The sequence below is a fragment of the Gavia stellata genome, chromosome 21 (assembly GCF_030936135.1).
Source record: "Gavia stellata isolate bGavSte3 chromosome 21, bGavSte3.hap2, whole genome shotgun sequence".
NCBI classification, from domain to species: domain Eukaryota; kingdom Metazoa; phylum Chordata; class Aves; order Gaviiformes; family Gaviidae; genus Gavia; species Gavia stellata.
The window spans coordinates 9,683,415-9,708,103 of record NC_082614.1 but is presented as its reverse complement, the minus strand read 5'-3'; the positions used below and the strand labels follow the sequence as shown (position 1 = coordinate 9,708,103).

Genomic DNA, 24,689 nt, shown 5'->3' with positions numbered 1-24,689 from the left:
TCCGTGTTTTGATTTATTTCTGGCATGAGCTGTGAGCTTTTTAATCGTTCTCAGAGAATGTGGTATTATTACTACTATTATTTTTTTTACTGCAACTGAATGGTGGTAGAATATTTCTTTAGGGTTTTCTTTCTTTATTTTTTTTTTTTTTAATAACTTAAGCATGCAGACTGGTCTCTCTTTGATGTGATTGGGATGGAAAACCAAATGACTTGCTATGAAGCACAAATACTGCCAAAACAGAAGGTAACTAGGAAGCTTATTGAAGAGATCTACTGTTCTCCTTCGTCACCCAGACTTGAGCAGGTGAAGCTCAAACCAAATAGGTATGCAGAGTTCCAGTGATTGATTGATTGATTTATTTAAAGTAACAGGTGAAAACGAGTAATATTTGTGAGGATCCAGAGGGTTCATTCAGAAGCACTTGTTTTTCTTGCTCTCTTTTGTTTCCAGACTGATCACTGCTAAAGACTGTATGCCAGTCTTCTGAGGGAAAGCAGACTGCTTTTTACCACTTAATAGTTTTTTTCATTTACAAAGGCTCAGTTGTGATCTTTCCTGCCAAACTCAATAGAATTGAAAGTCTGTTGTGTTTTTGATCAAACAGTGGAAGTGACTTCTGCAGTGGAGTTTCCTAAGCAGAATAATTAAATCTTCTCCTTCTAGTTAATTTTAAGTCTAAGATGTGCTTGCAAAGCACTTAAAGAAATCCTGGGTTTGTTTTTTGGGTTTTTTTTGGAGGGGGGAAGGGGAAGAAAAAAAGGTCTTCTGTTAAATTTTGACTTTTTGTTTTTGCTATTGACTCTTCTCTTTTAAAAGCAGTTGGGAGGGTTCATTTTTAAGTCTTGGAGCGAATGTAATTCTGCTGTAGAGCAATGTAGACTTAAACATTTTACAATAAATTAACCTGATAAGAGCAGAGTGTGGTTACGGAAGCCCAAGACAGCTTGTGTAGCATGCGGCTGTAATAGGTGACAAGGAGGATGTCCTGCACTCGTTCTGTTAGGCAGTTCTGCCAGAAGGGAGCTTTGTCAGTTAATGAAATTTAGGAATTGGAAGCAATAGCTAAAATATAAACATAAAGCAGAAAAAGAACTCATTCTTTTACCGTTTAGGTATCTTCCGTTTCCCTGAAGTGGTATACACAAAACAGTTATTGTGAAGTTAGCTTTTACAATTTCAGTATGTTTTAAAAACCAGACTGCCTGAAGATGCATGAAAGTAGAGATCCCCTACTTTTTTTGTACTTATACTGCACCTAGCCATAGTTAAGACTTTGCTCCATTAAGAAGCTAGATCCTTATTAGCATCTTTTCGGGAGTTTTCTTGCTGTCTCCAGACTCCAAAGATGATTAAGGAATACGGGACATCTGTCATGCTTGTAACCCTCTACGTAATCTTTCAGAGAAGACTGGAGCCTCAGAGCATTTGGTGTACTTGCATTTTACAGTATATTGTGTTTCTTCTGCATGTTGAGAGAAGCAGAATCCCTCCTGCCGTATGCTCTGCAGCTGGGTACCTCTTCTAGCTCAGATTACTGACTAAAATGAACTATTTGCTTTTTAACTTAATTTTGTATTAGGAAAAAGTGATTAACAACTTCCTCATATATGTTTTTTTATGTGTAGAAAGATGACTTGTTAATTTTTAGGTTATTTACACCAGTGCAGTATGGACAGAAGCCCGAAGGTAGGACTAGAGACTTCTCCAAGTCTCAGTTGGTGGACACAGCAACAGTTATGGCAGATCATCGTAAGAAAATACAAAGACGACAATCCCTTCCCATGTTTTCAGAAAATCAGCATAGGAGAGGTCTGTTGTACATGTAATAAACCATTGCTTTCTGGTTTGCTGTCTTTTTTTTAAATATTGCGTGAAATTGGGGAACAAATGAGGTTGTACTGAATGCATTTGTGCATTACATATTTGAATATAAACTTCCATTAGCAGTTTTCTAACAGGAATTTGCTCACAAAATCAAAACAGAATTCCATATTATCTATTTGTCTGTCTTTTATAAACAGAATGATACTATTGTACAAACATGAAATTTTGCTGGCAGTTGTGTTGGTCTCCAGGTATACCATCTTAATGAAACTCCAGACCTGACCTGCAGTGTGTGAGACAGCTTTTCAAGCATGTCAGTCTTAACTGACTGATCAGATTTAGGCATCATCACTGTCCTCTTCTCTGGGTCTCTGCTGAGCCACTATTAAAGGTCATTATTAACTGGGTCTTTTTTATATGATACAGCCCTTTGGAACAGACCATTTTCGGATGATTGGTGATGTACTGTGCAGCACTTCAAGCACACTCTTTTTCAGGCCTTTTCTAAATTCTCTATTCATTTCAGCTGGCTACAGTGTAAGTTTTTGCATGGTTGAATGGGAAGCATTCACTATCAAGGGAGACCGAAAATTATATCTGGTAATTATTATTTGTGGTCTTAACTGTTCTAAGAACTTCTTTCATTGCTAAAAATGAATTGTGCAGGAAAAGATCTCTTATTCTCTGGTTGTTTTCCCCCAAAATTTTGCTTAAAATATACCTGTGCAGACTCTTGAAGCCCTTGCAAAGTTTGTACATTGTCAAATCAAATGAGTATATGTGAAATACCAGTCAAACTGTATCTAGAAAATCATCCTTTTTTTTTTTTTTTTTTTTTTAATAGGTCTACCAGCGATACTGAGGGGAAGAACATTTCGTGTGTAGTTTAGGAACACTCAGTATTAGAGGGAGACCTAGTCTGTTTGTGGTTAAGTGCAATCCAAGAGTTATGTCTGGAGTAAAATTGTCCTTCATTGGAAACAGGGCATACTATATGCATGGCATAAGCATTCAAATTCTGTGGTGTAGAGTGAGGAAATTCTTGTTTTTAAACCTTGTACCTTTTTTGTCTTCTCTTAACAGCCAGCAAGATAGTACTTGGCCCAATGGCTTCCACAGCTGGAGCACAAGAGAGAATCACTCAGCCAGAAAAGCCTGTAACATTACTGTTTAGAGGGAAAACATTTACTTTGTCTTATAGTCAATTCTGTCAGCTTATTGGTAGACAGTCTCTGAAGCATCAAGGTAAGGTGCTACATGATGCAATTCACATGTTTATCGTTTTAATCTCTTTTTTTTCTTGTTTCTTTTTAACTTTTTAACTATTCAGAAATCAAAATTCTAGAAGCTACAATATCCTTATATTGTAATATCATGTGTCTGTGAAATTAAATTATTTTTCTTCATTAAAATATTTTTCTTGTCTTGCTGCTTTCCTGGAAAAATGAATTTATTAATGTGACAGTGGATGACTTGAGTACTAAATCTAAATCAGTATCTACACTTTCGTGTCCAACTCAGGTACTATGCTAACTCTTTATATGATATGAGTATATACATGATCATGAACAATGTATAGTTTACAAGATTCATGTGTGCATATCTGTTTGCTGAAATAGTCAAAGCTTTAACATTTAAAGCATGTAGAATATTGTAATTAACTGGTCTCATCCATCTGTACTAGTGGACTCTCCAATGGTAGTTTGAAAGTCACACTATATTTTTCCTAGTAGGCATAGAGTAGGAAAGCAGATTTATTTTTCATTAAAATACCAAACCTAACATCTGTTCTTGTATCACAAATGCTATTCTAATCATCAGCTTTTCTCCTGCTCCTATCTCCTTTCATAGTCATTCATAGAACTCTCACATTAACTAAATTATCCTTATTTTCAACTTTCTTTTGCATAAATTTCTTTTTTGCATAAGCTTATCTGGTGAAAATACATTCAGAAAAGAATTTTGAATTTAAAGGGTATCATAGAAGAAAAAAGACAACTAAAGGAACACCTGGACAAAATATATTTTGGGAACGAGCGTCGCTGTTCCAGAACCCCCCTGTATGGCAGAGACTTGTTGGAAATTTGCTCTTGGATCAGTGAAAGAAAAACCTCTCAGCATTGTTCTGCCAGGATTAACAAATGGTGCTGGGCTGGCTTTGCAAATTGTCTTCCATATTCACGTACTACGGAGGTTCTAAAGGATCCATTGCAAGAACTCACTCTGACATTGAAGCAGCAACAGATCACCCTGAAGGATGTTGTTACTAGGTAATTGAGACAAATCCATTTGCAGTCTTTGTGCAAATTTGGTGGGTGTATACCACCATCTAAAGCAGGGTATTTATGTAAAGTACTGTAAAATGCTAAAAGTGATAAATGAGTTGCCTTGTTTTATCCTTATTGCAGGCTAAATTGCTTTATGCAGAATCTATTTGCATCCCTGATGTATAATTTTAAATCATTCTAGGATTTAAAAACTCTTAATAACAATTGCCATGGAACTATTAGTTATATAGCAATTCTACTTTATTTAGACATATCTTGTATTTTTTGTGTGAATACTTACAGAAAAGTAGGAGTTCTAAGTTAGCTTATCTGGGTAACTTTATGTATAGTGGTAATTTCCTCTTGTCTTGTTCTGAACTTGAGTGTTTTTGCATTTACTTGATGTTAACATAAAACTTCATCTTCTGATTTACTTTCAATTACCTTTAGCCAGCTCCCTTATGCTTCCATGCAGACATCTTCTTTATTACTGTTTTTGAGTAGTTAATAGCCCAAGCTGTTAAAAGTTAGTATATTAAAGTTTTTGGTTTGTTTTATAGAGATCTGTGCATATTGCCAGCTGTTGCTGTTGCTGCTCCACGTTTGTATGTAGCAAATCCTCCTTGTACATATACCCATGAAATGAAGGTCTTGAAGTTTAATCTAAAAGAACAGATACTTCCCTACTTCGATTCAATGCAGCAGATAGCAAGGCCTCATTTTCTACAGTTTCCAGATCCCCGACTGGTGCAGCATGATTCAGGTATTAAAAAATCCACCACCTGTTATAACTGTGCAAATGGGCTTTCTCTAATTGTTGAATGCTGCCTGCAGAACCTTCAAGTTCTTATTTCATAAACAGGCAAGATGGAAGCTCTGGCTGTCTTGCTTCGGAGGCTGAAAGCAAGAGGACATCGTGTGTTGATTTTGACACAGATGATTCCAATGCTTGATATACTGGAGTTTTTCTTGAACTTCCATTTTCTCACGTACATAAGAGTTAATGAGGGTGGTGCTCACAGTTGGCATTATCTGGTAAGAGGACCTCTTACTCAAGTTAATAGTAAATAGATGCTCATAGTGGGAGGGAAAATGCTAAAGGGAAGTCTAATACATTTGCAAAATTCATTTGCATAATTTCATTAGTTAGTTAAGCAAATTATGTATGTAGCTGTAGCACAAAATATGTCATTATATATTAAATATGTCAGTCATATTACTATTTGATGAGGCATCCAGGGTGTTTCCAAGAGGTATGCCACTAGTAGTCCTACATTTATGAGTAATTTGTGCTTGAAATACAAACGTTTTGTTTCACAATAGCATTTTGATTAATTGCTTTTGCTTTCATTATCTATAGCTATCTACACTGTTAGTTCTTTAAGTGTAGCTGCTGTATTTACATTGGCACTTCCTCAACCTTACTCCAGGGACTTTTGCTTTTTGTAGAGTGCCCTGGCATTGCCTGAGGATAAATTGAAAGTATGCTCACTTCCCTCCCCAGTAAGATTCTCAGTATCCTCTGGGGCCTACAATTTGAGCAAACATTAACAATAGAGTTAAGTTATTTTTTTTCTTATTTTTTTATTTCAGATTGCATTGTTATGCTTTCTGTCAGATGCAGTATAAAACATAAAGGAATACTTTACCTTAAAGCAACAAAAGGCAGCACAATAGAAGGGTTTCAATTTAGTCAATAGACAAGAAAAGAGATGAAGCATGCACAGAATGTGATAACCCAGTCAGGTGTCCTTAGTCATAGGACATAATGTGACTACTTTAATAGATCTTCATAATTTTATCTGGTTGACTGCACTGTAAATTAATAGTTTTAATGGTACACAAATTAATTTTGAATTGTGTAGATCTGTAATGTGGGCAGTCAGATAACTTAAAATGTTTGCAAGCTTAATGTAGCTTGGGGAAGTAATAAGAAAGCAATTTTTCTGATCTTCTCATTCTGTAAAAAAGTTTGGTTAGAGATTTATACTTTATTAATGTGGATTTGTAATTAAGTTGCTTGTCTCCCTGTTTTAGGAATCCATAAAAAACTTCAACCAAGACAAGCGATTCTTCTGTGCAATTCTTTCTTCCCACACTCCTTCCACAGGTGTCAGCCATGTAGATGCAAATACTGTTGTCTTCTATGACACTGATTTAGATCCATTGATGGATACAAAGGCTAAAGAATGGTGTGATAAAATTGCAAGAGACAGAGATATTCACATATACAGGTGACTTTTACGCTAAGAAACAGTATAGGTGTTTTAAAATCAAAAACAGAGGGAAGATGTTTTTAGGTGAAACTAGGATTTTTGGTTGAGGTTGTCCTTTTAGTTTAATTCATTTAGTCTTTTAAGATCCCTTTAAAGATTGGATCAGTCGTACATACTTCTCCCCTTCAGACTAAAAGGAAAATGAAAACCCTGTTCTTTCCCTTACTGTCTTTCCTTCCCACTTTCATCTTGTAAGCCATCTGGATTTCTGTGTTGCGACACTCAAAACAAACATTAATATCTGTGGGTGTTTTCCGCTCTTGATAAACAATGTCTTTCTTGATGGTCTATCATTGGATTTCAAATCCACTAGTGATGAGATGCTGAAGTTCATATTGTTCTAAGATGTATTTGAAAACTTTTCTCAAGTGACTGTTTCTTTTCCTGGAAGGACGTGCTGAGAGCAGAGGGGACCTCTTGCTCACCTTACACCACTGGCCAGGTATGCATGGGTGTGCAGTGTAGACACTGTTAGCAAATACCCTGCCATTGTAAGGATTTTTTAAGAAATCCAATTGTATAGAAGACAATACTGTTTATTGTTCATTTTGAAAATGAGAACTTAAAAGAACCTGGTGTTTTGAAAATATGAAATTGGATGTAAAAAGAAAGCTTTCCTCTAAGAAACTAAAAATCAAATACAAAACTTCTTATGATAATACCTGATGGACTCCAAATGAGTATTGGTGCTCACTGGCGTAGGCAAGGAACATTAGACATGAAACCGTTGAGTTTCAGAAAGTGTCACTGTTTTCTAGGGAACAGTATTTAATGAGTTTCTTTGTTTTAAAGGCTTATAAGTGGTAATTCTGTCGAAGAGAGGCTGTTGAGAAAAGGTATTAAACATTTGATTCAAGAAGTGGCTGCTCAGGGAGATGATTGTTCAACAGACTTCTTGACTCAGGTACGGTAACATAAAGAATGTGAGCAGTTCTTTAATGATATGTAACAAATGAGTGTTTTACTAGATCAGAGTCAGAATTTTAAACATCATCTAGTTTTTTATTTATTTTCAGACTTGTTTGGGGGCCAGTAGTATGTGATCACAGTTAAAATCAGTAAAAATCCTAAATGTGAGCTCATACAGAAAATCAGAAGATAAAAATATCTAGAAAGAAAACTGTGTTTGTTCCAATGATAATTTTACACTATTTCTGGCATTGTTGTAATCAAACTAAAACAACATCTCCTGCAGCAAAAGGTGTCAAATATGTCTGTAATCTGACTTCTCTAAACTCAATTTTAGGACGATTAAAAAACTTTTGACATCATACATTTTTTTTATCGAATATTTGAAAACATGTTTCCATAAGGTTCTTTGCTCTGAATATGGAAAAGAGGATTCCAGAAAGTTTACAGAAGAGACACTATCTGAGATAAGAAATGACATAGATTCAGAGTTGTATGATTCAAGAAATACCATGGTTCCTTCACAGTTAAAACAGCTGGCTAGCTTTGTGGATCAGGTATGATGATGTCTTTTGTTTTATGTAAACCTTTAGAAATATTTGAAATTTACTTCCCTGTGCAAAAATCAAACGGTTTTCATAAAGTACCTTATTTCCACTCCATTTACATGAAGCAGTTCTGTGCAAACTTAAATATTGAAACAATCCTGGGAGGTAATCTGAGCTTGTTGATAGATCTGTTCACGTGCTGAAGCATTTAAGTGACCAAATGTTCTCCTGAGGATTGTGAAGTGCATTGGACTAAATTGTATCTTGTGATGTAAAACTGTTTTACAGTCCTGTGCTTTGCCAGATACTTGTGTTTTTTCTTAAAGGCCTTGGATCTGTTTCTTCTTAACCATGAAATTACTATTCTTAGCATTCCCTAAGTTCTGTCAGATTCTGATTGTCTCCTTTTTCCTTAGGCTACTTGTACAGAACTCAAGTAGCAGCCTGCTCGCTAGCAATCAGTCAAGAGTGTGCGTAATAACTTGAATGGGATTCTCTTTTGTTTTTTTTTTTTTTTCAGTTAGGAAAATGGAAGCCAATATTGGGAGCCTATTCTCAGTGATACTGGTGGGACGTGAGCAGACTAGCTAGGGACCAGAATGTCAGATTTTTGGCCCTCAGATCTCTTTTCTACCTTAATTACGGTGCCATTATTTGCAACCAAAATAAATACATTTATTGGTTGGGGTGTTTTTCTGCTTGTTTTTCAATCACTGGTTATTTACATGTTTCTAATTCAACAACTAAATAACTAGCAATGTGTCAAAATGTTTTTCTGAACAGCTTAAGCCAATTGAAAAGTATGCGTTGAATTTCTTGGAATTGTTTCATACTTTGAATGATCAAAAAAGCCAGAAAGTCAACAAGGTAAGCAATTATATTTCATTTTCTGAGTAATTAATAAAAACAAAATAGAAAACCCCGCTGTTGTAAAATTATATATTTTGTTTGTTTATTTGGGTTTGTTGTTTGGTTTTTGTTTTTGAGTACGGAAATTTTGCTCAAAATGATCGTGGTCTAAAAGCACATTGGTTCCTAATTAACAGGTAGACATATTTCCCTTTCTTTTTACTGGTATGAGGCCTTACCCAAGAATGAAAACTCAGTTTAACTAACTTTGCTATGACTGTTAGTCTGTAAAAGGTGAGACTCAAATCAGTGGCAATTTACTGCTGTTAGCATATTTATTGTGAAAAGTGGTAATATTTTAAAGTGTACAAATCTTCTTCCTGAAAGGAGTTAAAGACTGCAAATATAAAATGGGAATATCAGCATGCCAAGGAGCTGGAAAAGGCAGAAGAAAAATTTCAGCAGGAAGTGAAAGAGGAACTTTTAACATATACCAGACAAGATGCTTATAACACGGTAACATCAAGGGATTTCCAAGTCCCTGCTTTTTGAAGAATTTGCATATTGTGACTATGAACCATGTATTTAAGTATGTCTGTTGGGTTTGTATTGCACTGGTCTGTGCCTTTTTCGGTTATGGTACTCTTGAAACTGAAGGTGTCGTTCTGTGGACAGTTTTAATTCTGTAAAGTAGCAGGCTGCTGTTTTGGCAGAAGAACTGTGGGTTGGTAGGTTGACTTGGAATGGAAATGCACAGTTATCTATCAAGGTAATAATAATTGAAGGAAGAAATTGAGAAAAATACTGAAAATTAAGAGTAATTCCTTAAAATATTTTTTCCTACTGTAATTTTAAAATTATAGTTATTGCAAACAAGCTTCTGTTTGTAAATACTGGGTTCTGGGCTGGATGATGTATTGAGGTATCAAAAATTCTTTGTTTTTTATACAGGAATTTGTCTGTGAAGGACCAGATGGAGAAATAGAAATAATGCCTGTAAGTCAGTAGCTCTTACTTCATCTGAAGGAAACCTTATCTAAAATACTGCAATTAATGGCAAACTATGGGTTGTGGGGGGTTTTTTTTGTTGTTGTTGATGATGATTTGTTTTGGTTTTTTCGAAGCTTTGGACTCCCCCTGTTGTACCTGAGAATCATGATGATGTCTACACTGATACTGTTATGTGTCTGATGTATACTAGTACCCCGATTCCAGAGTCTAAGCTTCCACCTGTGTGTGTTAGGAAGGCACGTAAGCGGCAGAGAACAGATCTGTCATGTAAGTTGGATTCAAAATTGCATGGGAAGTTGTGGTAACATTTTTGTGTGAAACAATATGAAAACTCTTTTGCAAGAATATCTTTAAGTTTGTGTTTAAAAATTTAGGCATGCATGTACCATTATCTCTGCTAAGATTGATATCGCTCAGACAAAATGATTGAATGTAGAGTGTGAGTAGAGGGAGTGCACTGTGAAAACCTGCTATTGTCCTTTCAGATTAGAAATAGAAATATGGGTGAATTAAATAAGCAGGAGTAAAGCAATGAAACTCCTGTGTGTCCATTTGATCTGTTTTTAAGCTTATTTTCTTAGTGAAGTGAGAAGCTATTTAAAAATGCTTGATCAAGTCAAATACTGTACTAGGGGACCATACGTTGAAGGTACCTGCATTCAGAAAAGTACTGCAAAAGACTTATCATTAGTCAGATGATTTGCAGCAATTGATTTTCTGTCATGATTTGGTTGCACAAAGTTCCTTTCTCACCAGAGATAACAACTTTGTCCTGCCAATTAGCTTCCAGTGAGAGAAAGAAGCATTGCCATAGAAGGATGGCTGTCCCTCCACCTTCACTTTTTGATCAAGTGACTCCAAGAGTATTGAAAACACAACAGAAGAGCAAAGCTCAGAAGACCCTCCTCTGGGTAAAACAGAAAAGATATTTTGCAAGACCTTTGTCAGCTCTCACGAAGTCAGCTGCCGACACTGGGCGAGATAGTCCTGCATGGCTAATTGCTGAAGACTTGGCATTATTAAAAGTAAGATGGTACTTTTTTTTATTGACTTCAGAAACTTTTTACTTGGAAATTTATTACATTGACCTTGATTAATATAGGATTATACATGCTTGCGCACACAAGAAAAGCATTTAATTGAAACATTACACTGGTTTGATTTCTCTCTGCCTCCTAGGCGGTGAAACAGTTACGGACACTTCCTTTAAACCTTGCTATTGCGTCACCAGCACAGACAGCAAACTGGGACTTTGTCAGTGATGTTGTTAACTCTTGTAACTATGTTTATCGCTCCCCAAAGCAATGCCAAAATCATTACATAAAAGCATTTGCAGGTCCAGAAGGAAAGGTGAGTTTAAGTTGAAATGTGCATTATGTTGTGAAGACTTGGGGGGGTTTTTTGTTTTGTTTTTTTAATTCCTCATTGCTGTTAGTGGACTACACCAGTGTTTAATAAGCAGAATCACAACTATATTTTAGAATTTTCAATAGCTTGGTATACAAGCAAATGCTAGTAAAAATCTTCCCCTGTCAGTATGACTACTATAGGTTGGATTTGTTATAGTTTCCATACACTTAGGAATATGAATTTCTCCAATGCTGTGACAATGTAACACAGCAAGGTATCACTTTGCACTACCAGTATATTAAAAATAAGGAAGGGGAGCTACTTATTTTAACTTTTATTTAAGTGGCAGGATATGAATCGTCTTTAGTCGAGACTATTGTAAACTGATTTTTGAGACAGGGCTCTTATGACTACGTATTTTGCTACCTAAGCCTTCAATTTCTATTTATGCCAGAACATAGGTGGTTATCCGCTTCGTGTTAGACAAGCCTATGCTAAAGACCAGAATTCTGAACGTACTCAAATCTATATGAATCACTTTCAGTTGATGACAATGACTACTAGAAAAAGAAGTTCCTCAAATAGATCTCTGTAAGTTTACTTCTACTGTCAATGATAATTTTTTTGAAATTTAACATTTAATTAGTTTTGGTGGCCTGATTGGTGATATTTTTTTTCTCTTAAGCAAAATGTATTTTGCAAGGGTGTTTCTCTTGTCAGAGGCGCTGTGATGACCTTCAGCCTTAAGTTAAAGTAGTGCATTTACTGTCAAAGAATCAAACCTGTGCTTGTGCTGATGTAAAGAAAAGCTTGAAGTGCTTCAGTATTGCTCCATGTGATGTACCAGGAGGGTCAGTCCAGGCTTTCAACTCTTTTCTCAGGTCTGACAATATAGCTGTCATATTTCCAGGTAAAGAACTGGCTGGAGTTGCCTGCTAATCCCAAGCTTTGTCAGATCTTAATTGCAGATTCCTCTTCCAGAATTTTAAAATTCTTTGTGTTAAAATGTCATGAATATTAAAATAGTTGCACAAAATTCAGTTAGCTTAAGCTACTTCATTTACTTTCAGTGCAGAGAACTATGACAAGCTACTACCTATGTCTGAGGTTGTTTCCATCTGTGCAGAGCCTATGACAATGCAGGAAAAGGTCTGTTCAGTTTTTCCAGGTGAATTCCACTCTGTACATTCTTTTCAATAGCTTTTCAATTCTTTTCATTTTCAAATCTTTTCAATTAGTTTTTCATGTAAAAACAATTGCAAAGGCTGGGAATAGGGAAAAGTAACAAGGGTTTTTGGAAGACTGAAAATAGTTCAGTATGGGGTTTGACTGCTAATCCCCTTTCAGTGCATCAGTTGTGCGTTCCAGATCTGTTCCTTTACGCTTCTGTGGTTGTGTCATTTTTTGGCATTTTAGCAATGTCAGAAGCAGGCAACCCTGATAGATAATAATTTTTTGTCAAGTCAGAATTTTCTGTCACAATTATTGGTATAAACAATTAGGAATTCATTTCGGGATAAATCTTTATATGACTTCATGGTAACAGCCATGGTTTTTATCTACTTAGAATTAAAATAATTAAAAAGAAGCCTATTGCTGTGATCCCTGCCTTCTGTTTATTTCTGTTGTCATAGGCATTGGCTGAAGAACAAATAGCTCCACAATTGCAGGAGCAACAGCCTAGTCAGAAGCAAGAAGAGGAACAAACAGTGGAGCAAATCCAAACCCAGTGTAAACCACAGGGGGAAACACAGGTGAGAAACAAAAACATGATTGCCATGTGGTATGTGAATTCATTTCACTCCTGCAGTTGTAAGCAGAGAAATCTGTTCCTCCCGGCTAAATGAATCTATAAGCCCAGATTCCCGTGCACTTATGGTATCTGTTTTGATTTTGCTGAGGCTGTGTGTAGGACTCTCAGCAAACCTGGAGAATTGGGACGTTGAGTAACAGGAGCATTTCGTTTTATCTGGGCTGAGGTGATGGGCTTAAATGTTACTTAAAAAATACAGTCTGGTTGTTCAAGGAGATAATAATATTATTCAAAGAATAATTATAGACAAGCTCTTTCTTAAAGATACAGGATTTTGGGCTTCATCCCAGAGTGGAGTTTATGATGCTGAAAAAGGCATTACATATATAGCCTGGAACAAATCTAATTTTATGGTACTAATATAATTGTACTTTTTTAATGTATTCAAGTCCCTCATTGGAAGAATTTCTTAAAACTTCACACCCTCTTTTGTGACCACTTTAGAACACTTGTAAATGTTAGAAATACAATATATTTTGTGACACTTTCAGGCTTCAGGATGTACACTCTCCCCAGCCATAGCTGTATTACAGCAGGTGTCCGTGGCACCCGCCATTCCAGCACAGCTGGAGCCCAAAACCCCCGGGCAGTTTTTTCAAGCAGAAGCATTTGACAGCATCAGTTGTAACCATCACTCTGACAACTGTCCAGATGCTTTTGATGACTCTGCTTCTGTCAGGTAACCTTTTACTTTTTATTTTTGGTTCACATTTTACTCTTAAAAATAAATCCTCAAATCTGTATTAAATAGCATTGTTCACTTTAAAATTTATTGACAGTAAGTGAAAATGATGGGAGAATAGTCTTTCAGTAAGTCCTTTACTCTTTAGGAAACAGTATATCCCCAGATGCTGTATTATTTAAGTGTAATTCATTTTAATTACGTAGAATTTTAAACACTGTCATCTTCGTATACTGTCACTTATTTTCAGTTTCATCTTAGACAGTTTTGTCTCTATACTTTTAGCTAGTAACCAATATTCATCAAAAATTTAATTTTAGATTTAGTCGCAAAAAGTTCCAGCAGCCAAGTCCCGATCACCAGACCACGGCGACTTCTTTGGCACAGAGGAACTGGGTACAGAAGTTACCCCGAGGGCAGGCTGCAGGTGTGTGCCAGTCCCTGGAGAGCAAAGCTGGAGACAGCCGGCCTGGGTCCGGCGTACCTGACCTCCGGAGGGGTGAAACGTCTGCTTTGGGCGTGGAAGCTGAATGCCATTACCGTGCTTTACTGCTAAACTGTTCCCCAGGTTTTCTTAGCAGTAACTTATTGTAAGCAAGAGTAGCACTAGCTTGCTTTTTTTTTCCTCCCATCGTGTGAGGATTTTATTGCCCGTGCTGTAGGTGAGCAGTGCATTCATCGCTGTGGACTGTCACCCTAAATCCCGAAGAAAAGGGGCAGTGCTGTCACCTGCCCGGGCAGGAGTTGCTCTTTGAACGGCTATTACACTCCTGTATCTGCACTACAATAAAAGTTAATTTTCTCTCCGGTTCCCTCGCGTGCCGTGCCCGAGTTCCCGCCCGGGGCAGTGCTCCCTGTCCCGACATCCAGCCGGGGCGGGGGGAGCCCGCTGCCACCCGCCTCGCCTCCGTCCGGCCGCCGGCTGAGGCTGCGGGCCCCGGCGCGCATGCGCTGGCGGCGGCGCAGGCGCAGAGCGCGCGCCGGACGGCGGGGCGGCGGCGCAGGCGCCGGAGCGGAGCGAGGCGCAGGAGGCGCGGTTTGTCTCCTGCCGGCGCTGGTAGCGGCTGCCGCTCCGGCCGCCCCCCGCCCCCGCTTCCTGTGAGGAGCGAATGGAAAGTCTGGCCCCGGCGCCCGCGGTAAGTGGGGCCCGCCGGGCTCGGGGGGCCGCGGGGGGCGTCCGGGCCCCGCTCCTCCCTGCCTTCGCCCCTCGCCAGCCCCGCAGGCCGCGGGCCCGAGGCCCGGCGGCACCGGTCCTGGCGGCGGGGGCGGCCGCGGAGGAACGGGCCTTCCCCGCGCCGCCGCACGGCGCCGGGGCGGGGGGCGCTAGGGGCGGGCAGGGCCGGCCGCGTCCCGCTGCGGGGCGGAAGCGGCGGCGGCGCTTCCCGGGCCGCTGCCCCTGCGGGGGGGCGCCCGCGCGGGCCTCGGCGGGGGAAGCCCCGCGCGAACTTCGGGCGGCGGCCCGCCGTGGGGCTGGGCGCTCGCCGTGGGCCCGGGCGCTCGCCGTGGGCCCGGCCCGGCGTGTGGGCCGTTCGCATAGTTCAGTTTTCGCACACAAAAGGCGATCCCTTCTCCCCGGGCAGGCAGAGGCAGCGCGCTGGTGACGCTTCCTTATCAGCGTGTAGTTAATTAAGTGTTTTTACTTGAGCCGTAAATGTTAGCGAGGTATAGGTAATTAAAGTAATAAGACCTTGTTACTGACGATAGGTGATATCGTTTCAATCTTAATTATTTGGTATCAGTGCTGTGAAAGAGTCACAATACCACGAAGTATTGCAGTATTACTAAATCTTTTGGAAAAGGTGCCTGTAAGGAGTGGAATATTTTTTCCCCTTCCCGCTGTGCTGAGGGATCTCCCTCAGATTTGAGCTCCGAGGAGCGGGAGAGACAAAACCTGCCCAGAACTGTGTTTTAGTCCCTGAGCAGGCTGTGCCTCCCGGAGTGGGAGCTCTCGTGCTCTCAAGCAGCCCCTCTCCTCTTCTGCAGGCTCCTACCGCTAGCACGCGTTGTGACAGCGCTCCGCTGCTTCCTCACCTTCCCGGGAAGCCGACTCTTTCCCGGGGGCAAGGAAGGGAATATCTCCGTCCCCAGGGCTTGAGCAGATCGCTGCAGATAGCGCAGGGCAGGGGAGCGGATGAGTTGTGCTGAGTTTCCCTACCTCAGCAACGGAGGGCGAGCGGGGCAGTCAGTCAGCCGCTGCATCGCGTACCTTTCCAGTAGTGCTGCGGTGTGGATGCGCTGCTGCCTGTTGCCACTTGAAACCAACTTGAGAGTTAGGAGCAAAGACACATACTCGTGTGTGTGTTTGGCCTGACATGCTAAACCCGAAACTGTTGATTTCAAAATATGAGAGAGATTTTGAAGAAAAAAAAACAGGTTTCATTTTTCTTTTGCTGCTACTGCTGTGTGACACCCAGCACTGAATCTACCTGCCAGTGCATGTCAGTGGAATTTTTTTTTTGTCGATGATTGAAATACAAAACCAGGACGTTTTTGGATTTCTGGATAGCTTGGCTCAATAAACAGCATTTTAAATGAAATGCAGATCTGAATTCATTTTCATCTCTTTAAGGGGTTAGTGGAAAGAAAAAGCAGAGTTAAGTAGCAGGTACAATACTTTTTCAAACATCTAGATGATTTGGTAGGGAGATTTTTCATGACACAGTTTTTCTTCAGTAACTAGAACATGTGTCCATTTTTATCATATTTTTAGTTATTGTTGAAGAAGCCTATTGTACATTTTAAGCAATTACCGTGTTTTCAATAACATCGTAGTAAGTGTTAAAAGCACTGAAACACTGGGAATAATGAACCCAAAAAAGAGTAGATACTTTTGATATTGGACACTGTTGATTCTTGAAGTTCCACAGAAAGGGAAAAAGTTCATGCTTTTTTTTAATTATTTGAAGTCATTCTAACTAGCTAAGAGGAACATATCATTTGTAAAACTATTCAATAGCACTATGTTAGCTAGAGAAATGTAAGAGGGATTTAAGTGAGTTTTTGTGGTGACGACAATTTCAGATAATTTGACTGCTGATGTAAAACATTTTAAGTAACTGCAAAGACAGGATGACGGAGATCTTACTGTAAGGTGGTCTTTCGAATAAGAACTAAATAGTTTCAGTTGCAGAAATATTTTTACCTTCCCTGAATTTCTGTTTTTGTGTATTTCTTTAGAGTATACTGTAAAAAACCTAGAACAGTGAGAATGCACCATGGTAATGGTCCTCAGAATGCCCAACGCCAGCTCCAGAGGTCCAGGTCCTTCACAGGCAGTGAGGGAGAAGAGCAACAGGCAAATTTACCCCAGTCCCCTGCAGCTTCTTTTGCACCTTCTGCAAGTCCATCTGCACCCCAGTCCCCCAGTTACCAAATACAGCAATTTATAATGAGTCGAAGTCCAGTAGCTGGGCAGAATGTGAACATCACGCTGCAAAACGTTGGACCAGTGGCTTCAGGAAACCAGCAGATAACGCTTACCCCATTGCCAATTCCAAACCCAACATCACCGAGTTTTCAGTTCAGTCCTCAGCAGAGGCGGTTTGAGCATGGATCCCCATCGTATATTCAAGTTACATCACCGCTGCCTCAACAAGTTCAGTCTCAAAGCCCTACACAGCCTAATCCTGTGCCCGTGCAAACGTTACCGAATGTTCGGGCAGGCACTCCAGGCCCTGGCTTGGGTATGTGCAGCCAGAGCCCTACTAGAGGATTTGTAGATGCTAGTGTGCTTGTGAGACAAATCAGCTTGAGTCCTTCAAATGGCGGACACTTCGTTTATCAAGAAGGACCGGGAATTGCACAAATTGCTCAAGGAGCTGCTGCACAAGTACAGCTTCCATCTTCTGGGACACCTGCCACGGTAAGGGAACGCAGGCTTTCACAACCTCATTCGCAGTCTGGTGGCACCATACATCATCTCGGTCCTCAAAGTCCTGTAGCTAGCGGAGCAAATATGCAATCTTTGACTAGCCCGGGCCATATTACGACGACCAGCTTGCCACCCCAAATCAGCAATATTATCCAAGGGCAGCTTATGCAACAGCAGCAGCAAGTGCTTCAGGGACAGCAGCTGGGTAGACCCATCGGTTATGACAGGACTTCTGGTGGATTGATAGCAGGAGTTGGAGGACCTAGTGCATTTGGAATGACATCACCACCTCCTCCCACAAGTCCTTCACGGGCCACTGTACCACAGGGGCTGTCGAGTCTTCCTCTTACTCCTACAGTTAATACGGCAGTGAAAAAACAACCCAAAAAATTGGAGGAGATTCCTCCTGCCAACCAAGAGACTGCTCAAATGAGAAAACAATGTTTGGATCATCACCACAAGCAGATGGAAATTCTTAAGGAAACTTTTAAGGAATGTTTGATTGAACTGTTTTTCCTGCAACATCTTCAAGGGAATATGATGGACTTTTTAGCCTTTAAGAAGAAACATTGTGTTCCACTGCAAGCATACCTGAGACAAAATGACTTGGATCTGGAGGAAGAAGAAGAGGAAGAACAATCTGAGGTCATCAATGATGAGGTAAGAAATCTGTTGGTTAACATTTTGGAATAAAATCGTAGATGAAGTTGTGGCACCTGGATTGTGAAGTATTAGAGAATGTGACAGTACCTGAAGAATCGTTTTTACTTGATGAAGTATGGCAATTTTTCTTTTAAATAGTTGGTCTGAGAGAATGCAGTTCTGCTAGGTAGTATGATTCGACAGGTCGGTTTGAGCATGCCGTTAGACGCATGCATTCAAAAGAAAAGAACAGAGAGGTGAAAGGAGCTTTCACTGCTCTAGTTAGTGTGTAAGCCAACACACAAAACAAAGGTGGCATTGGTGTGGAAGCTGTTTTAAGCTATCAGAATGAATATGAATAGGAATCACAGATTAAATTTCACTTACTAGACTTACAGAAACCAAAAAGAATAAGCAGAAAGTCTTATAAGAGGTTAAGCTTTATTGGACTCGTGTGACTTCTAACCATAGATGTTACTGAAGTTCAGTGTTGCTATGGCCAACAAAAAAATCTGAAGTTATCTAATTACTCAGAGAGAATGTGTGAATCATAGTGTATATGGGTCCGTAGTAACGAATCAGGTTACTTAGGCTGTCTTAGAGTTCTGTGCATGTATTGCTGTCTAAATGATTAAAAAATAGCACTTACAGACTGGACAGTAACAAGTTAACTTTGTTATTTATGCGAAGGTTGAAAATTACTAACTTGAATTCACTGTTTATTAATGGCAAAGGACTTGAAATAAGCTTGCCACAGACAGCCGCCATGCAACTTTTCCTGCACGTTTGCACCCATTGGTGTAGCTCTTGACCTGCAGCACCCCAGTGGGTGCTGGAGCAGTGCCTGTCTGTGCAGCACCTACCTGCGAGCCTACATGGCAAGTGGCTGCAACAGGGTAGGTATAACTGATGCCACTGCATCACTTGGCACTCAGAAATACCTTTAAAAATTTGTCAAAATTGGTTATATAGTTGCCAGTTTGTAAAGAACCAAACCAAACCTGTTATGTAAAGAAACTCATATTGCTTTGAAATATCTGTTAGAAATTAGTGTCTTCAGTGAAAATTGGTGACTCTCTTAGGTGTGAATTATTAGTGATCAAATCTTCAGTTGGAATTTGTGGGAAATTTTAACAGTATAACATCTGATGTTTAATTTGTTCATTGTTTTGTGATGTAGACTTCTTGACTAGGAAAAATATATTTCTGCTTGTGATAGTTATTGATAATTCTGAAGGAATCATTTCTTTCTTTATACAGTAACATAAAAGCTAGTTTGTTATTGTAATTTATTGACAATGGATATTCAATATTTTTTTTTCACCTGGTTTGCATTTTGTCAAATTGTTTAGGTGTTCTTGTTGGGTTGCGTGTTTGTCAGCTGAAATAACCAGGTATTTTTAACTACAGTACACACATTTTGAGAAATCTTTAGTGGGTGTAAATTGTATAGGTTCATTGAAGTCGGTGGAGCTACTACAATTTACATCAGTTGAGGCTCTACCCCTCGGTCTTCTGGGTTTGGAGTTTGCTGTACTTCACTGCCTTCTTGTGATGGATTGTCCTTTGTTTGTGAAAGCTGCTTGTCCGTCTAACTGCTGGAGAATTTTACAAAGTGCAACAGCAAAAGTCTTTATGTGTTTTCAAATGATGAGTCCTTTTGAAAGATTAAGACATCTTTTGAGTATGTTCTTTCTTTGTATTTTTTTGTCGTCTTCTCTTTTATTTCCCCCTCCCCCCTCTTTATCACTTTCTGCTAAAGCAACGCGCTTCATCCCTTGCCTGGAAAGGATGATCACTTTGGGAATTCAAGGGGAGAGCGAATGGTGGCTGTGCTCATTGCTTAAATAAATGTTGGAGCTCTCTTAAGTTCAAACTGTCTGTCATGCTAATTTGTTGTCCGTTAGGAACAGCAATCATTAAATTTAAAACACACTTTTATGTTAACTGGATTTAAGAAAAGGTTTCCAGTGACGAGAAGTCACTATGAATAGTCAAGGCTGTACTCTGTTCTGCTATTAAAAGTGAGACAGAACTCTTCAAAAACAGCCTGCGTTCAAACTGAGCCGTACTGATGGTTGTTCAGTTATAATCCCCTCTTCAGTGAGGTACCATCAGTACAGAATGAGTGTGATGAACAATACAAAAAAAAAGAAGAAAAACTTTTAAAAAGAAAATGATTCTCCCTTCTTTTTTTTTTCCCAAAATATTTCTCTCAGGTAAAGGTTGTGACAGGAAAGGATGGGCAGACTGGTACTCCTGTCGCTATAGCAACCCAGCTTCCTCCAAATGTTTCTGCTGCTTTTTCATCCCAGCAGCAACCATTTCAGGTACTTTTCAATGGTTCTAAAATGTAGTTTCATCCCAGATTTTTTTTCTTCATTCAGATTTGGTATTTCTTAGATGAATTAGAATTTTCCCAAGAGCCCATCCCTTATCATCTAAACGAAACAAAAAAAAACTTTGAAATCTTCAAATGCATCAGTATTAATGAAGCCTTGAGGAAGTTAAATCTTTGTCTCCAGGTTGCTGGCTTATTTCATTAACTTTCAGCTTGAATGTTTTCACTTTGGTTTGTTTGTCTTTTGTTTCCCTAATGCATTTGGTTCATTTGTGCATTCTGCATAGTGATAAAATGTATTCTTTTGTCTGTGGCATTGTAATTGTGGATTTTTTCTAAATTTCTTTTCTTTTTTTCCTTATCTATTAAAGGTTTTGAGTATGGCTACAGAAGGTTTTGGATTTGCCTCCCCTGAAATGTTTTAAACAACAATAATAACTCGCTGACACATTTTTTTAATATAACTAACCGCTTTCCATTAGCTCTACCATAAATGTTGGGAAGAAGAAACTGAAGTGCTTATTTTTATTGTATAAGCCCGTTTTTACAATTTTTTTCTTTTTTTTTTTTTTTTTTGCATGAGGGAATACTGAACAAAGTAAAGAAATAAATGTCATAATCAGCTAAAATTTCTGTGGATCAATGACGATGCAACTTTTAAATTCAGACTAGTATGGGTTTATGCAGCTGCCTTCAAATCTGTGCCACGCAGACATCATTGCCTATGTACCCTGAGAAGTAATACACCCTAATTCCTCTGCAACTAAAATATTTACCTTTTAGATCAATTATATGCACTTAAATAGCAGGTGTTACAGGGTGAATTACTCTGCCGTACCATGCCAGCTGTATGGTCTGCACTGCCTTCATCTAGGTTTTGGAAAATGGAGAGTTAAATGAAATGTAAAACGGGTTGTATTCCTGTGTATAACAAATGGGATGATCACTGTGGTATTTCACAAATGAGTTGCATGGTTAAGGGGCTTGCACTGAGAGCTCTTTGTTATGGCCAATACTGACGTGTCTTGGAAGTCTCCTTAGGTAGTTAGGCTTCATCTAAGCTGTTTAAAATATGTAATATTAAGTTATTTATTACAGTCATTAGGGTTACCATCAAGCTATAGCTACAGCAGCGATGAAGTACTTTTGAAAGTATGATACAGTTTCAGACCTGTTTCAGAGAACCTAGCAGGTACATGCTAAAAACATACAAAAGTCTCTGTGTAACTGTGATAATACCTTTTAGCACAAACTGTTAACGGAAAGTATCATCTCTTTCCATCAGTCTTTCTCTTTGTAGCTGTTTATAGAGAAATAATGTGTCTCGATCAGCATCATCATTCAAATTTGAGTGCGTAAGTGTAGCACTCAGAATTGTTATTGTAGGCGTGCTGCATAATTATAACCTCCGGAGGACTACATTATTTTAATTAAAGTTAAGACAGTTTTACTGTAATATTAATGGTATATGACTGAAATTTATAGAGACATAACATCTTTGCTCTTTGAAGCGTCTGGCCTAAATTACCTGGTGATAATGCAGGCAGCTGGGAGGCATACTCTTAAGAAAATGTCAGTCAAAAATCCTAAAGTAGAGATGCAGCCTGAAACTGTGAGTATGCAATCATCCAGAGTAAGAGTGCAGGTGAAATAAACAGCATTTGAAGCAGAGTTTGGAGAACATATTTTCTTAAACTGATGTCCCAGAAAGCATTTGATGCAAACAGGACATAAGCTGAATTTGTTAATTAATCCAGTAGCATTGTAGAAAGTAAGTTTTTGTTACTTATTATGAAAATTCTGTAATTGCCTAAGTGTATGATGCTCTGCCAGACATTGGCTGTTGGACTTGAAATGTGCTGCATGTCTGCCTTGTGAGAAGACAAGCGTTTGAAAACTTAATCCATATTGAGTGTGATATGACAGTGAACCATGTCCATTAGGGATGAATATGAGCCAGAGATCCTTAAAAGCAAAATTCACATCTTAAGGCTAGAGCTGTATCACTAGAGTGGCCACAAATGCCCTCAGAGCAGCAAAGAGATTAAATGTTATTAATTCATAGCTATTGATAGAATCTGAGTGGCATGGGATGTATATTCAGCTGAAAAAGAGTGTTTGAAACTCAGTCGTTTTAGCTGACGTTGGCTATGTTTATTAACACCGTTTGATGAAGCATTGAAGATGTGGGATTGTAATGGCTATGGTTTATTTCAGTATAGACTGGTGTTTACTTCCTTAGGCTTAATTTATATTGGTAGAATTTCTGTTAAAAATCAGAGAAGAAAAGACCTGTGAATAAACTAGAAGATTCTTTTGGGAAATTGCTGTCTTTGCTATGTTGTCATAATAAATTTTCACAACATTTGCAAATCTGTACTGTACATAGATATGGCAGAGGCTCTCACCAGTAGCAAATTACACTTAGAGAACTTGAATGTTAAATTAGCTCGTTTTCCAGGACACAGAGGCTTACGTAAAGTCCATCTTTGCATTTTCTGATAGAATCTCTTAAGCCCTTTCTTTGTACCCTTATTTTTCTCATAATAAGTTTCATAGTAGAATATGTTGGGTATAGCATGGCTAAATATTGAGGAGAACTTGGAACTTGAAAATGTGACTTGGAAACTCACTGGAAAGAACTGGGCTTGCACAAACACTGGTGGACATTAATAAGTACTTGCCAGTAGTGCTGAGGGCCCAGAGAGCATGAACATTATCATATACTCCAACTTGTTTGTTTCAATAATCCTGTATGTAAGTACGCCATCTGGGTTTGATGCTGAAAGGATTATCTAGGATATATTCTCTGCCATCACTGCCAATATTAGTTGTAGTAATTTCAAAATAAAGTTTTCATGCGCTGTGTAATCCTGCTGAAGCTAAATTCCAACTTGCTCAATCAAACCCCTATGATTTCTTTTCCATCTCAATATCAGTAGTGCTCTTCCAGGCTTGTTAATTCATAATTGTGTGATGTTTGTCCTCAGACAAAATGTCTAGTAATTTCTGGTGAGCTCTGATGTCACATTAGCCTTATGGCAATATTTTGTTTCTCCTCATCAAGTTTCTTCATGGTACTCATTTTGCCAGCTGTGCAAACAAGTACAAGTCTAGCATCTGGAAAACTGGAATTGGAACTTGTGTAACTTGGCTGAGATTCTTTTATTCCATCTTGTGAGTCTTAGCAGTTTTTCCTGAAATATTTCAAGGCTAACTCTCATGGAGCTCTATCCTGAGAATGACAGTGGTGGAGACTCAAGTAAGCTTAAACTGTCTTCAGGATGAGAGTTAATTTGTGTTACTGATGTTTCATACAGAGTTAAAAGGATTAGCTTTCACAAATGTACTGACTCTCATTTCTTACTTCTGTGTCTTGTTAGTTATGATACAGTTTATGCAAAAATTCTCTTTCCTCATCTAATTTCCTTTCTAATTAATCCTGTAATGAAGTCACAATCTTTAGTTTTTGTCATGTCAGCTTTTTATTGCAGCTATATACTATATGAATACGTCATTTTGACTTCATTGCAGCATTATGCAAATGATGAGGGTAACACATTAATGAAAATTTCCATTTATTAAAAAAAAAAATCTTGAACAAGTTTATTTTTTACATATCCCATTTTCCTGGGTTTGGTATCACTTTAAAAAATGTAGATGTGTATTATATATAACCAACTTAGTTTAGTTACTGTTTTAAAATTTAAACTCAACAAAGAGTATATGTGCATTATGGACATCTAAAACTTTATAGCAGATATTGAATGAGTGTTGTTTTCTTCGTTGTACAACTGTTCTGAAGGATTTGTTCTGTCCTGGCCTCTTTAGATCCATTTGTAAATTACATCTTGGTGTTAGACTATCTACAGATTGAATTTTTGTGATTTGTTTTTTTTTTTCCAATAGCAAACGCATACAGGGACTCCAGTAACAGCGACTGTGAACACCATAGAAATTGAAGCTTTTAAGAGACAGCAGGCACTTGCACCAGCAGGTATGTTCCGCAGACAGAATTTCACTTTGATTCTTTTTTTTTTTCCAGACAGTTAATGGAGCCCACTATTATGTAACTCTTGAAATACAGTTTTGCCTCACCTTGGGAATTGCCAAATCCTTAGGACTATCTATTGTGAATGGTGCTGTGTAAAGAGTGCACTCCACTCACAATATATAGGACTGGGTTTGGCAGGCATGGCGACATTGTTAGGTTGATTGTTCTGGCTAAGAAGATTGGAGATGGCCAACTTGAAGTTAGAGGGACTTTGCCCTTGGAGCATGTTCTTCATAAATGCTACACATG

At 38.7% G+C, this 24,689-nt stretch overlaps 2 protein-coding genes and 1 non-coding gene across 3 annotated transcripts in view; all 3 read left to right on the top strand.

Moving 5' to 3' along the window:
* The first annotated feature begins 5,504 nt into the window (after positions 1–5,504).
* LOC132318932 (small nucleolar RNA SNORA49) lies at positions 5,505–5,643 on the top strand. The gene has a single exon (XR_009484414.1). It is a non-coding gene; the product is annotated as a small nucleolar RNA SNORA49 (small nucleolar RNA).
* A 188-nt stretch (positions 5,644–5,831) lies between these two features.
* LOC104253254 (E1A-binding protein p400) lies at positions 5,832–14,126 on the top strand. The gene is made up of 14 exons (XM_059827917.1): positions 5,832–6,328; positions 7,163–7,274; positions 7,684–7,836; positions 8,611–8,694; positions 9,064–9,192; positions 9,628–9,672; positions 9,801–9,954; positions 10,471–10,712; positions 10,867–11,037; positions 11,492–11,628; positions 12,108–12,219; positions 12,672–12,791; positions 13,342–13,529; positions 13,853–14,126. The coding sequence occupies exons 1-14, from the start codon at positions 6,264–6,266 to the stop codon at positions 14,124–14,126; spliced, it is 1,986 nt and encodes a 661-aa protein (XP_059683900.1). The 5' UTR covers positions 5,832–6,263.
* Positions 14,127–16,740: 2,614 nt separating this feature from the next.
* EP400 (E1A binding protein p400) overlaps positions 16,741–24,689 on the top strand; it is a 47,003-nt gene continuing 39,054 nt past the window's right edge. The window contains exons 1-3 of the mRNA XM_059827539.1: positions 16,741–18,063; positions 21,193–21,195; positions 24,296–24,392. Of these exons, the coding sequence (XP_059683522.1) occupies positions 16,741–18,063; positions 21,193–21,195; positions 24,296–24,392 (1,423 nt within the window). The remainder of the gene's footprint in view (positions 18,064–21,192; positions 21,196–24,295; positions 24,393–24,689) is intronic.